Raw genomic sequence first — 14,402 nt, forward strand, 5'->3', positions numbered from 1 at the left:
TGCACCTTTAGTTAGATGGCACTCATGTTGATACTATAGGATATGGGGGGAGGGAAAGTAGTAAGAAAATATAAAAATCACCAACTCACAAAACTGAGACGAATTGTAACCACGACGGCTTTTTTTTTTGAAATCCGTTTAGTAGGACCATAGACTTAGAGCTGCAAAGAGCCTCAGAGGGTATCCAATCCAACCCCCTTATTTTATAGACGAGGAATGGAAGCCCAGCGGTTACACAGGAAGTAAATGATAGAAGTAAGGTTTGAAATCAGGTTCTATAACTCTAAATTCAGGACTTTCTTCACTGAACTTCAATCACCTTTCTTTAATTAGATTGTGAGCTCCTTGAGGTCACGACTGTCTTTTGTCTTTGTATCTTTAGTCTTAGCATAGTGACTGGCACATAGTAGGTGCTTAACAAATGCTTATTGACTGGCTGGGTCGTTTCTGAGCATGTTGCGTAGATGGCCAATCCATTCAAGCTATTTTCTGCCATTTGGGATGGTGGGAATTGGTCAGAGGATAGGTTATTCCATTGGTCTGTAAGGATTTATTAAGTTTCTATTCTCAGAGAGCTCCCAGTGAAATTGGATATTATAAGAAGTCAGAGAAATTTAGCCAGAATTTAAATTCTACTGCTCTGTGTATCCCCTGGGTCAAGTCTCTCATGGGTCTGTCTTGTGTGTTGCCCTTGATCTTGACTTCTGAAATTCATTGGATTGCCTGCTTCTCAAAAAATACAGAGAATAGTGAACTTGTCAGTCCATTAAAAGAAAATTGGTATTCATCTCTTAGAAGAGACCAGAATTAGGGGGACTGTCATTTCTGTACACCTTTGTACCTTTCCTCTAGCTGCAGCATCAGGTTAGTGCTTCTGTCCAGCAATCAGCTGTTGTGATATGCTGGGACTCTAGGAGGCATTCAGTAAATGGTCGTTAAATGAATATGCTTTAAGAGTTTTGTTATCAAAGAGATTCTAATAACATAAATATATTTATCACAATATTTTTATGGTATGAAAGGGCTGATTTTTCCCATTTTAATAGAACCACAGAGAAACAGAATGTGGTACAGGATATATGTACATACACATATGTATGCATATATGCACACACAAAAATGTACTCCCAGGCGTACATGCATATATAATCTATACATATATACATGTCATTACAGGTCTATTTCTATATCTGTTTATGTATCCAAGTATGTATGTATGTAAACTATCTATCTATCTGTCTGTCTGTTCATCTGTCTATTATTATTTTGAGAGACAAGAGGCAGTAGTAAGACCCTTGTCTATAGAGTTTGGGAATGTGCCTTCTAATCTCAGTTTTTTTACCCACTTACCTGTGTGATCTTAAGTTCATTATGCCTGTTTCCTTGTCTATAGAATTATGGGTAGATGATCTCCTTAAAATACTAAGAGTACTGACTTCGGAATCAGATGATCTGGGCTTTCTTATTTACTACCTGTGTATCCTCTGGCAAATAGGAACCTCAGTCTCCTCATCTATAAGCTGGTGTGGGTATTGGACTAGGTGGCCTCTGAGTTTGCATGAAGCCCTAAAACTATGACAATATAACACGAGTACTGGCTTTGGAATCAGAAGACAAAGGCAGGGCTTAGCATGATGCTTGGCATACAGAAAGTGCTTAATAAATGCTACTTGACTGGATGCTGTTATTTGTTATCTATGTGACTCAGGTCATGTTATATGCCCTCATCTGTAAAATGATAGGCTCAGGCTAGGTGGTCTCCAGTGTCTCTTCCAGATTGAACTCCTTGGTCCTCTTAAATATTTTATCTCTGGCACCTGCCCAGGTAGCTTTATAAACTGCACAGGCAGAACTTTTTGATCAAATAGTAGAAACTGCTGTGTTTGGTCTAGGGGAGGTGAGGAGTATAGTATTATCTCACCCTTTCTGGAAGATGTACAAGTGATAATTAGGATGCATGTATAAAGTTATAGATCCTGTACATAACAGGCATTCAGTAAATGCTGATTTCTGGATAGCAAACATTTTTCCCCTTGAGTTGATAGGAGACTGAAACATTCAAAGAGAAAAGAGCTAAAAGGTACTACTCCTGCTTCAAGGATTATAAATCTCTTTCACCCTGATATCCTCCCTTCATTAACTAAAACCATGCTTAAATTATACCAGTTTTGAAAACCAGAACCAGTTCTGCAGAAAAACTCTATAGAAAACATAAAGTGTATCTTTACCCACTGTAAAAGAAGTACATCTACAACAGTATGGTACAGTGGATGCACTATTGGACTTGGAAGCCCTACACTTGGAAGAGCTGGGCTCTAATCCGGCCTCTTACATTTATTAGCTGTGTAATAATAGGCATATCACTCCATTTCTTTGCCCAACAATTTCTTCATCTGTAAAGTGAGGATACTATCTAGTTATTATAACTAATTCATGGTACCACAGGGTAAAGACTTGGAAAGAAAATGATAGTTGATGTTTATATAATGCTTTAATGAGAGACAGTTATAGCAAGTAGATGCTGTTGGTCTCAGAAAGACCAAAGGTTCTAGTATCACCGGTAATGCATGCTGGATATGTGCCTCTGGGCAAATCACTGGATTTCTTGGTACCATGGGGCAACTCTCCAATACTATAATTTATAATGTAGTTTCTCACCTGCATTGGTAGAAGGTATTTCTGCAGTGAGTAGAAGGCAAAGCCTGGAGTTAGGAAGACTCATCTTTGTGAGTTCAAATCTGGCTTCAGACACTTACTAGCTGTGTGACCCTGGGCAAGTCGCTTAGCCCTGTTTGCTTCAGTTTTCTCATCTATAAAATGGACTGGAGAAGGAAATGGCAAAACACTCCAAGATCTTTGCCAAGAAAACTCCAAATGGGGTCACAGAGTCAGACGTGACTGAAAATGACTCAACAACAATGTCCTTACTGAGAGCTCCCTGCATTTACACAGAAAAAGCATTACATACTATTGGTTTTTAATATGCATAAAGATAATGAACAATTCAACTGAGCTAGACTGAAGCAGAGAATTCCAATGTTCCCTATTTGAATCATATCTGTTCCAAGTCTAGCCCTTCTCATTGCAAGGATGGAAGCAAAATCTCTTTTGTAGTCACTCCTAATTCCTTTTGGAGGAAGGTAGGTGCCCCTTTGATGCTTTTCCTATTGATTCTGCGCAGCCAATTGCTTTCTCTGCCCCCGCCCCCACAGGAGATGAAGGCACACAGAGGCTAGATGGCTATGCTCAGGTTGGCAGCATGCTCACTGACCCTGTAAGCACGCCTATGGCCCCAGAGGGCTGTTCGGGGCAAGCCAGTGGCTTTGGAACATTTGCACAAGGACCCAATGCAATCCTTTTCCCTAGGTATGGGGATAACCCAGAAGATGAAGCAGAGCCCCATCTGGAAGAGATTTTGGAGCTGCTGGTGTGGCTCACAGTCTGTGGGAAGACAGAGCTGAAGGTATTTGACAGTGTCACCTACCCTCAACTTGAAGGCTTTCAGTTCCAGCACGAGCCCTCAGGTAAGGTATATTTCTTCACTTTCTTCTCTGGTCTGGTAGTGTGATATTCTTGGGATTCATTGTGCTTTCTTTGAAGGCTTCTTCCAATGGCTCATTGTGGTATAGACATGACCCCTTGTCCCAAAGGCTAAACTAGTGGAACCCAGGCTCTGACTGCCTCTGCCAAGCTGAAAGGCTTTGAGGAGGGGCATATGGATGAATTGGGCTACTGTCATCCTGGGGCCAACCCAGCTGCAACCAGGGAGGCTCATTACCAGGCTACTCACTGGGAGATGACTGTTTTGATGCCACAGAGCATTAGGGACCATCACCTAAGTCCCAGAGGGGGCATGATGCTCATAGGATGAGGAGAATGTCTATACCAGTGAAATTAGAGGCCATAAAGTATTGCAGTTTGCTGTGCTCTGACAGACCTGGAAAATGAGCTTCGCTATCTGCAACCTAATGCCTAGAAAACAATATTTTTGCTCTAAACTGGCTCATTGTATTTGGGTCTGTTACTTAGTTTAGGGAAGTGATTTGCTACATAAATTTGACCTACCCTATAGGCTTTATTTTAATTAATTGCTTAATTAATTCGTAGTGGCCAATCTAGGTTCTTCTTATTCAGAATCCATCTAATACCTAGATGTATGAAATCATCTTTGGCATGGTCAAAGATGGCCTCTCTCATTACAAAGAAGCTACCCACTCATCCCAGTGAGAGCCTGCTCCCCCAGCTCTATGAAAAGGGGACCAACACATAACTTTTATCATGTGTCTCGTTAGAGCTATGGATTATTCTAACTGGCCCTTTAGAGGAGAGACTTTGTTTTGTTCACTAGGGATAATTTAATTTTCCAAAGCCTCCTTAGGGCCTGTGGTGATTTAGAAAGACTCCCTTGAAAAGTTTTCACTTTATAAGGCATCAGGAAGACTCAATTTTAAGTCCTGTCTATGACACAAACTGGGAACCTTGGTAAGTCACTTAACGTTTCACTCTTCCAGCAAACTCCCTAACTTTAGATTTCAGAAGGTAGAGACTACAAATCACTGTTGAATCACTTTGGTAGAGGGAGTTTTCTTACTGGGAGTTCCCTTTTCCATTGAAATTAAAGGGCAAGGCCAAAACAAAAGGTGGGCGAGGGTATAGTTAGTCAGATAAAAGTTATAGGTAGCACAGTGGATAGAGTGCCACAGGCCTGAAGTTAGGAAAACTCATCTTCCTGAGTTCAAATCAGACCTCAGGAACTTACTAATTGTGTGACCCTGGGTAAGTCACTTAACTCTGTTTGCCTGGAGAAGGAAATGGCAAACCACTCCAGTACCTTTGCCAAGAAAACTCCAAATGGAATCGCAAAGATCTGTACATGAATGAAAAATGACTGAACAATCACACAAACTCAGCCCAGTGCCTGGCCACAGAGTAAATACTATGTAAATAATATTCTTATTATAAGTTTATTTTACCTAATTCACACTAGAGTCTCTAATAAGCCAATGATTGAGTTTTCTTCCATTTTTCTTCTAGCTATTTCCCTAGAGATATTAACATTATAATTAGTGTAACAAATACTTCAAGGAGTATCTAAGACTTTTGTATTTTTATTCTCTCCCAGAGATGACTGTGAAAAACCTTCAGGCCTTTCAAGTGTTGCAAAATGCCTTCCAGAAAACGAATGACCCCCTTCTCTGCCGAAAAATATTATCCAGCATCAAAACAATATGGACCTGGAACGGAAGGAACTTTTTTCTCTTGGAGTGGACCCTGCAGCCTATCTCCCAGTTTGTGGAGGTCATCCACCTGAAGCACTCCCTGGTTCATATGCAGTTCTTCCAGCTCCTGGAGTTTGTGGTGTTTGACCTGTCTTATATCCCACATGAAATTCTCAAGAAGGTGCAGAATTTGATCAAGGAGAACCTAGCCCAGTCGTGTACCTTGGTGGCCTTACGGAGCCTCAATAGGATCATTGCCCATGATTTGCTCTTTACTGACATATTCAGGGACTCGGGTTTTTTGGGTCTCTTGCTGGCTCAGCTACGGAAACAAGCAAAGATTATGAGGAAGACAGGTACAGTTCAGAGATCACAGTACAAGAATATTCTGTTTACTGACCTTACAGGCTTCTTTTTACTCCTAACTAAAACCGGACCTTCTACGTGAAGCCTTCACTAACCTCTCTTAATTTCACTACCTTCTCTCTTTTAATTATTTTCTATTTATCCTGCAAATGGTTTGCTCTGGGTATATTTCTTTGTATATTTTCTCTCCCATTAGATTGTGAGCTTCTTGAGGGCAAGGGCTGTCTTTACCTCCTTTTTGTATCCTTAGTGCTTACTACGTTGCCTGGCACATAGTAAATGCTTAATAAATGTTTATGGAATTGAATTGTTTCATGATTCCCAGCTTTTGGAAACTGAACTCAAAGGGTTCATTTACCCAGAATTGATAGGAGGACATAGGGTGCAAAAACAGAGGCTAGTCATTTCATACTTTCGTAGTCTATCCTATGTGAACTTAATAAACTTGATCTTAATATACTGTTCAAAACATAAAAGGAGTCAGCTTAGAGTCTCTTTTATGTGTCTTTTTTATTTAAAAAAAAGTCTAGGCTAGTGATTTTATCTGTTTCAGGAACTCTCAGTGTCAAAACTCTCTCCACTGATGAAGTTCATCAACTCATCTGTAGCAAAACTTTAGAGATTTTCCTGGGCACAGAGATATTAAGTAATCACTCATGGACACACAGATACTATGTTTTGGGAGCAGAATTTGAAACTAGGTTTTCCTGGTTCTAACACTAGCCCTTTATTTGTTATTCCATGCTTCTTTTTATTTAGATTCTTCCTCACTAATATTGCCACTATCCCGCCTAATATTTGCAATTAATCAGCAGGGAAAAGCAATTAGGCCAAATACTAAAATTTAAACCAACATGCCTCGAGGAAGAAAAGACATGGTCTGAGCTTATTGTATCGATGCTCAGTATGTATCAGGCTCTTATACAGTAAATTCTGAGAAATGCACATGCCTGGGATGTCTGTAATATCTTTCTCTGTGATGTATCTGGTAATAACTTTGGACCAGATGGTTCTGTTGCTTCAAAAAGAGCAGAATAATCATGTTTGTTCTTCTCTTATCCTTCAGAGGAACAGGTCAGAGTGTTGTGACATAATCCTTATTCCATTTTTTATATGGCAGGAAACAGGGGGTCATCCAGTTTTGAGGATATGGACAGAGACCTGGCCTGTGTGATGTTGAAAATTGTGGCTTCGCTACTGCAGGGTTCTGTTCGGAATACGGGTAAGGGGATTCATAATATAAATGCTTCACGATTCTTCTCGAAACCTTGAGTTAGGTTTATCTTTATCTTTATCCAGCTATCTATCTATCATCTATCTATCCATCGTCATCATCACATATCTATCATCATCTAGTTCTCTATCCTCTATTTGTGTAGTAATTGATGAAGATGTCATAGCTATCATACTCATCCAGTAACCATCAGGCATTTATTGAATATCAGCAAATTAGTGGATTTGTTGACAATCTATTTTCACTCTATTAGTTCCTGACTTAAAGAATATTAATTTTTATGCCTTAATAACAAGAGAGTAAACAGAGGAATAGACAGCTAGGTGATGCATTGGATAGAGCACTAGGTTAGCAAACAGGAAGACTCATATTCCTGTATTCAAATCTGGCTTCAGACATTCACTCAGCTATGTAACTATGAGCAAGTCATTTAAGTCTCTTTGCCTCAGTTTCCTCATCTGTAAAACAAGGTGGAGAAGGACAAGGCAAATCACTCCAGTATCATTGCCAAGAAAACCCCAAATGGGGTTATGGAGAGTCAGACATGACTGAAACAACAGAATAACAACTAAATACAGGCAGTTTGTCATTTCTGCCTGGCTCAGTAAACACTATTTTGATGCGCTAACAGCTCATAATGAAGATTATCTATATGTATAGTGTCAGTTGTCCTTTCAGTACTTAATAGGTTTCTTAGGGCCTATGAAGTGTTCAGTTAAATGGATAAACTCTTAGTTTATTTTAGCTACCAATGTTGGTAAAATTCCTTCTAGCTCTAATCTTCCATCAGTCTAGGAATATATGTAGTATCACCCAAGACATAGAGTATATATGGCTTCTTTGTTCTGAGAAGCTCAAATATTATCTGCTGTAAAAAAGTATCAAAGACTACACTTGATCCTGAAGGACAAGTGATGAAATACACTTCCCTCTTCTTGACAAAGAGGAGGCGGGACTAAAGTGTGAAATATTTCCTATACTCTTAGTTGAAATAAATGAGTTGCTTTTGCTTAACTTTTTCTTTGTTACAAGGAGGTTTCTTTCATCAGGGCGGGGGAAGGGATGTGAAATGATTATGAAAGTAAACATAAAGCTTTAATATTTTTAAGTGTTTTTCCCCAATTACATGTAAAAAGAATTTTAACATTTAAAAAAAAATTTGAGTTCTAAATTCTCTCTCTACCTCCTCTTCCCCTTCCCTGAAATGGAAAACAATTTGATATTGGTTATACACATACAGTCCTACAAAAGATATTTCCATATTAGTTGTTTGTTTGTTTTGTTTTGTTTTTGATGGGGCAATGAGGGTTAAGTGACTTGCCCAGGGTCATACAGCTTGTAAATGTCAAGTGTCTGAGGTTGGATTTGAACTCAGGTCCTCCTGAATCCAGGGCTGGTACTTTATCCACTGTGCCATCTAGCTGCACAACAATATTGGTTGTGAAAGAAAACACAGACCCAATAGAAAAAATACAAAATAAATAAATAAAAATAAAGTGAAAATTAGTATGCTTCAATCTGCCTTCAGACTTCATCAGTTCTTACTCTGGAGGTGGATAGCATTTTCCATTATAAGTTCTTTGGAATTATCTTGGATCATTTAATAAAACTTAAAAAAAATAACTCATCAATCCAATTTCAAAGAAGATTTTTAGGTGTTCCCAAAAGACTGACTCAAGGTCACAGGAACACATGAGGATTGAGTCTTTGAGTTGATTGTGAGTCCTGTGATAAAGGAAAACATCTTGCCATCTCCTATGATATCCTACAGAGGAGAATACCCCCAAATTTACATTTATATCATTTTTTTAAATGAAGGTGGAAGTATCAATAGGAGTGAAATAAAATTTAATATCATGGACATTTCATAGTTAGCATAGGATGTGGGGCAACAAAAGACTAGATGCAGCCCTTACAGTTTATATCTCTGCTATTTTAATACCAGTATTTCAAATATCTGTAATTTCATTGACATGGTGGGCCCTCTTCTGACAAAGTCACAGATAGTCTCAGGGAGTTACCATAGTCAAACAAATCCATTACTCTGTAGTCCACCTGGCAATGAGCCTCTCTGAACTTGCTAGATATAGTCTTCAGAAACAAGACATGCAATCAATGACTGGACTCATCCTCTAAGTCTTACTATGATGACTATCTATCTTCTAGAAATTATGTGCCAGTGGCATAGGTCCCTTCTATATCATAAAGAAGCATCAGAGTAAGACTTTAATGATGGACATCATTAAACAAAAAAAGAATTCAACCAGGAGAATAAATATAGTTCTTGTTGTTTTTCTTTTTAAAATATTTGAATTTCCTACTATTTAATTTCTGGAACATGTTGGGGTTTTACCATAAGGAAAAAAAAGCAAGGGAGAAGGGGACTTTGAGGATTGTGTTATAGAATAGAGTTATATTATTATCTTTGCACCATTATCTTTCATTCATTTCCCAAACTTTCCTTGTGATCCCCAGTTGTCCTGAAAGATCATGGTATGGTTCCTTTCATCAAGATTTTTCTGGATGATGAATGTTTTCGTAATGACTCTTTAAATATCTTGGAGCAGCTCTCCACCATTAACACTGAAGAATACATGAGCATAATCATTGGAGCCCTGTGCTCATCGACTCAAGGAGAACTACATCTGAAACTGGATCTACTTAAGGTGATTTAAATTCCTCCTTTGTGTTTTTATTCTCTTTTCATATGCCACGAAGGCTGCATGAGGCTTTCCATATGTTGTTATTGCTTTTGCCTTTATCTTGTTCTGAAAGAATGTCATTAAAGTAACCTAAAAAAATTAATGAGACTTCAAAAAATTAAGCCAGTGTTGTAATAAAAACCAAATAGAGTTTAGAAATAATCTTGGGATATAGGTATTAAAACCCACTGTTGCTTCTAATATATCTCTGCATTTAATTCAATGTAAGCATAAAAAAGAAATAATTTCTAGAGTTCATAAACACCCTTCATATAAAACATTTTTGTTACTGAAATGCAAAATAACAATGTGTCCTTACAGTTTTGCTTCATTTCATTAGTGGTTTTCCTACTTACTTAATAATAGAATCCAAATGTTATTGAATATTTTCTCTGGGCCTTGAATGCCCTAAGTGAATTTTCCACATATATTTGTGCAGTGAATGGTTCTCATATTTAAATTCCCTATGGACAAGAATAATTTTTCTTCCTCTCAGGTTATTGTGAGACTTAAATGAAGTAATGTATGTGAAGTGCTTTGCAAATCTTTTCATGTCAAATCCAAGACTTTTATTTCATCAGTATAGGGAATTTTTAGTATAGAAACTCCAACAATTTTTATCAGCATCTCTTCTGTACCTCATCATCTCAGTGCTACAGGCACTAAAGTTTAAGGGTCTTACCCATGGTCACATATTTAATGTGTAAGATCAATTAGGTAATATATGTAAAACATTTTACAAACCTTAAAGGGCAATATAAGTAGTTTATCACCACCACCATCACCATCATTTTTCAGAGGCAGGAACTGAAGCCTGATTTTCCTGACTCCTAGACTGTTCTATCTATGCAATGCTAACTCTTTAAAACAAGCACGATATAAATGTCAGATAATACATTCCTCCCAAGACCTTACTCTGCAATAATATCCATCCTGATCCTTTAGGGTTCTCCTTCATGCTTGAAATATCAGAAATACCTGCATCTGCTTCAAATATGTAATGTCTTTTCCCAAAACATATTCAGAGAATTGTAAAAAAATGTAAGATATCACTGATTAAAAGTTTGGTATTCAAATTTTTCTTTCAAATTTAGATTGCAAGTCATTTTTTTTTCTAGATAAGGAAATGGAGGTGAAAAGGCACGGAGGTGAAGCAGCATTATGTAGGCCTCTTTGGCAAGCAGTGGGAGCCTAGATGTTTTAATTATCTTTAGCAGTTTTTTTTTTCAGAATTCTTCAAAATGCTTCTGTTACAATTGTTCTTATGCCATATGATCATAAATAAAAAACTAGAAGAGACCTTAAAAAACATTTAAGTGGAGGACAGCTAGGTGGTGCAGTGGATAAAGCACTGGCCCTGGATTCAGAAGAACCTGAGTTCAAATCTGGCCTCAGACACTTGACTCTTACTAGCTGTTTGACCCTGGGCAAGTCACTTAACCCCCATTGACCCAGAAAACAAAACAAAAAACAAACAAAAAACCCATTTAAGTGAAATTTCCCTTGCCCTATTATTTTTATAAATGAGGCAATTAGAGACCAAAGAGGTTAAGTGATTTGCTCATGGGTACATAGGGAGGAAGTGGGAGAGACAGGATATGAACCTAGGCCCTCTGTCTCCAGATTCAGTTTTCTTTCCATTGCTTCATGCTGCCTAAAATACTTGTATCACTTGTCCTCCATATTTACTCTATGAACCTAGGATAAGTGTATGTTTTGTTGTTGTTGCTGTTTTTTTGTTTTGTTTTGTTTTGCAGGGCAATGGGTGTTAAGTGACTTGCCCAGGGTCACACAGGTTGTTTTTTAATAAATGCAGTTGTGTCCAACTCTTCATGACACAATTTTGGGTTTTCTTGGCAAGGATAATGGGGGCTAGTTTGGCATTTTGTTCTCTGGCTCATTTTGCAGATAAGGGAAGTGAGACAAATGGGATTAAATGACTTGTACAGGGTCATGCAGCTAACAAGTGTCTGAGGCCAGATTTGAACTTAGGAAGATGAGGCTTCCTGATTTTAGGCCTGGTGTTCTATCTACTGTGCCACCTGGCTTCCCTAGAATCAATGTATATACCTTCTTGAAAGTTGGGCTCTGTCAACTTATTTGCAAGCATGACAAGAAGAACATGGGAATTAGTATAAACAGTTCTCTTTAATTCAAAGACTGGGCTCATTTGTAATTCTATATTAAAACACCTGCCTAAGAAGCAATAGAATATGCTTCCTCTATAATTATATTTATATAGTACTAATCATACTCACAGGGCCACTGGGTGGTACAGTGGATAGAGTACCAGGGCTTGGAGTCAAGAAGACTCATGCTAAAAATAAAAAGACTCATCTTGAGTTCAAATCTGGCCTCAGACACTTACTAGCTATGTGACCCTGGACAAGTCATTTAACCCTGTTTGCCTCAGTTTTCTCATCTGTAAAATGAGCCAGAGAAGGAAATGTCAAAACACTGCAGTATCTTTGCCAAAAAAACCAACCCATATTGGGTTCCAATGAATCAGGCATGACTGAAAAACAACTGGCCAACATCACTAGCAATCATACTTACATTCATATAACATTTCAGAGTCTATACCAACTCTTTTGGACTAAGAACACACCAGTGAGGTAAATACTACACATTAGAAAGTGCTTTGCAAGTCTTAACATACAAACAAACTGATATTTAAAGACCCTATGGAGAACTCTGCTTTCATCAGTGTAGGGCAGAGGTGTCAGAGGCCTAACAGCACATCATTATAACTTAAAACTGCTGTATAGGGGCAGCTGGATGGCGCAGTGGATAGAGCACCGGCCCTGGAGTCAGGGGTACCTGGGTTCGGATCCGGCCTCAGACACTTGACACTTGCTGGCTGTGTGACCCTGGGCAAGTCACTTAACCCCAATTGCCTCACTAAAAAAAAAACCAAACAAACAAAAAAACTGCTGTATAGCCCAGAGCAGTTTAAAATATAATGGGGAAATGTTTAACAAAATAAATAAAAATACAATGTTCAGTCATTTTCAGTTCCTTCTGGCTCTTTATGACCCCATTTGGGGTTTTCTTAGCAAATATACTGAAGTGATTTGTTATTTCCTTCTCCAGCTCATTTTACAGATGAAGAAATTGAGGCAAACAGGGCTAAGTGATTTGACTAGGGTCACATAGCTAGTAAGTATAGGCCACTGGATTTGAACTCAGGTCTTCCTGACTCTAGGCCCTGTGCTCTATCTACTTTGCAACCCAGCTGCTCCCCACCACCAATACAGTAGAAAAGAGGTAATGTTAATATGTGGTTTCTAAGTCCATATGTGGTCCACAGGTTAAGTGACTACTCTTTCTATATGAGTTTGACACCAATGGGAAGGGGACTCCTAGAATGGAAAATCTCCCCACTATTTCAGACTGGAAACTTGTTGGTTACTTATAGTTATAGATGAAAAAACAGAGGCTTAGAAAATTGGCTTTTCCATGATCATTCCACTTATATGTAGTAAAAGTAAATCTTGTGAAAAGACACTTCTACAATTCTTGAAGTTGGCGTGTTCTCTTAAATGTTCAATTTTAGATATTTTCAAATTTTTAACAAAACCCCAAAACAAAAGAAAAGTGTCAGTTCCTATTTGATTCAAATTCTCAACTTACCATAAATTCCAAGTTAGTGATGTCTTAATAAAGAAAGAAAATTTTGCTCTGTATGCAGGTTAATTTAAAAAGTATAATACCATTGTTCATTCAACTTTAGAATTGTAATTTAGTGATGCTTCATCTTCCAAAGAGCCACCATTCCCAGAATCTTTTACTCACCCTACTGTCCTTCTCCATTTTAATGGTAAAATTATAAATAGAGGCTAGAGTCACTGTGAACACACTTGATTCCCACATATTTCCATGTTACATCAGGCAATCTGGCATCATCACATGCTCATGTCCAATGATTATGTTATTTCCCTTGGTTATTGCTATAGTCTCTTATCAGCTCCCAGCTTTATAACTGTTCACAATGCTTTAAAAATATTTTTTCTTACTTTGGCTTTATAGTCTTTTTCTTTTTTGTTTACTATGGGCCTATCTATTCAACAAGCTGCTTTTATAGAGACTGAACACAATTTTTAAATAAAAAGTTTGGGCATCTCTTTGTGACTCACCCTAATAGCCCTCCCTACCCCATATAGGTTAACAAGGAACACCGTGATTAGGCTACTACCGTATACTTGAATTTTCAGCATGTGTTGGTCACTGTATAAAATAGTCATTCTTTACAGTGAGACATTTTACTCGCAATTAGATATATCCAAAAATGAAATGGGGGTAATACGTTCCTATCCAATGGAGATGGTCAAGAATCAATCAGTCAACCAACTGTATTTATTAAGTGCCTGTTATGTGCTAGACAGGGACAACTAGGTAGCACAGAGGATAAGGCACTGGGATTGGAATCAGAAAGACTCATCTTCATGAGTTCAAATCCAGTCTCAGACACTTACCAGCTGTGTGACCCTAAGCAAGTCACTTAACCCTCTTTGCCTCAGTTTTTCATCTATAAAATGGACTGGAGAAGGAAATAGCAAACCACTCCAGTATCTTTGGCAAGAAAACCCCTAAAGTGGAGTCACTAAGAGTCAGAGATGACTGAAAAATGACTAAGCAACAATGCATAAGTCATTGTTCTAGGCACAAGGTTATACAATCAAAGCAGATGAGAGACAGACAGACAGACAGACAGAGATAGACAGAAAGACAGAGACAGACAGAAAGACAGAGAGAGACAGAGAAGAGGAGAGAGAGAAAGAGAGAGAGAGAGAAAGAGAGAGAGAGAGAGAGAGAGAGAGAGAGAGAGAGAGAGAGAGAGAGAGAGAGAGAGAGAGAGAGAGAGAGAGAGAGGGAAAAGGG

At 38.2% G+C, this 14,402-nt stretch overlaps 1 protein-coding gene across 1 annotated transcript in view; it reads left to right on the top strand.

The window, feature by feature from the left end:
• WDFY4 (WDFY family member 4) overlaps positions 1–14,402 on the top strand; it is a 346,483-nt gene that overhangs the window by 28,248 nt on the left and 303,833 nt on the right. The window contains 4 exon segments of the mRNA XM_043980868.1: positions 3,367–3,524; positions 5,123–5,575; positions 6,706–6,807; positions 9,295–9,485. Coding sequence (XP_043836803.1) covers positions 3,367–3,524; positions 5,123–5,575; positions 6,706–6,807; positions 9,295–9,485 — 904 coding nt within the window.

The sequence above is a fragment of the Dromiciops gliroides genome, chromosome 2 (assembly GCF_019393635.1).
Source record: "Dromiciops gliroides isolate mDroGli1 chromosome 2, mDroGli1.pri, whole genome shotgun sequence".
NCBI classification, from domain to species: Eukaryota; Metazoa; Chordata; class Mammalia; order Microbiotheria; family Microbiotheriidae; genus Dromiciops; species Dromiciops gliroides.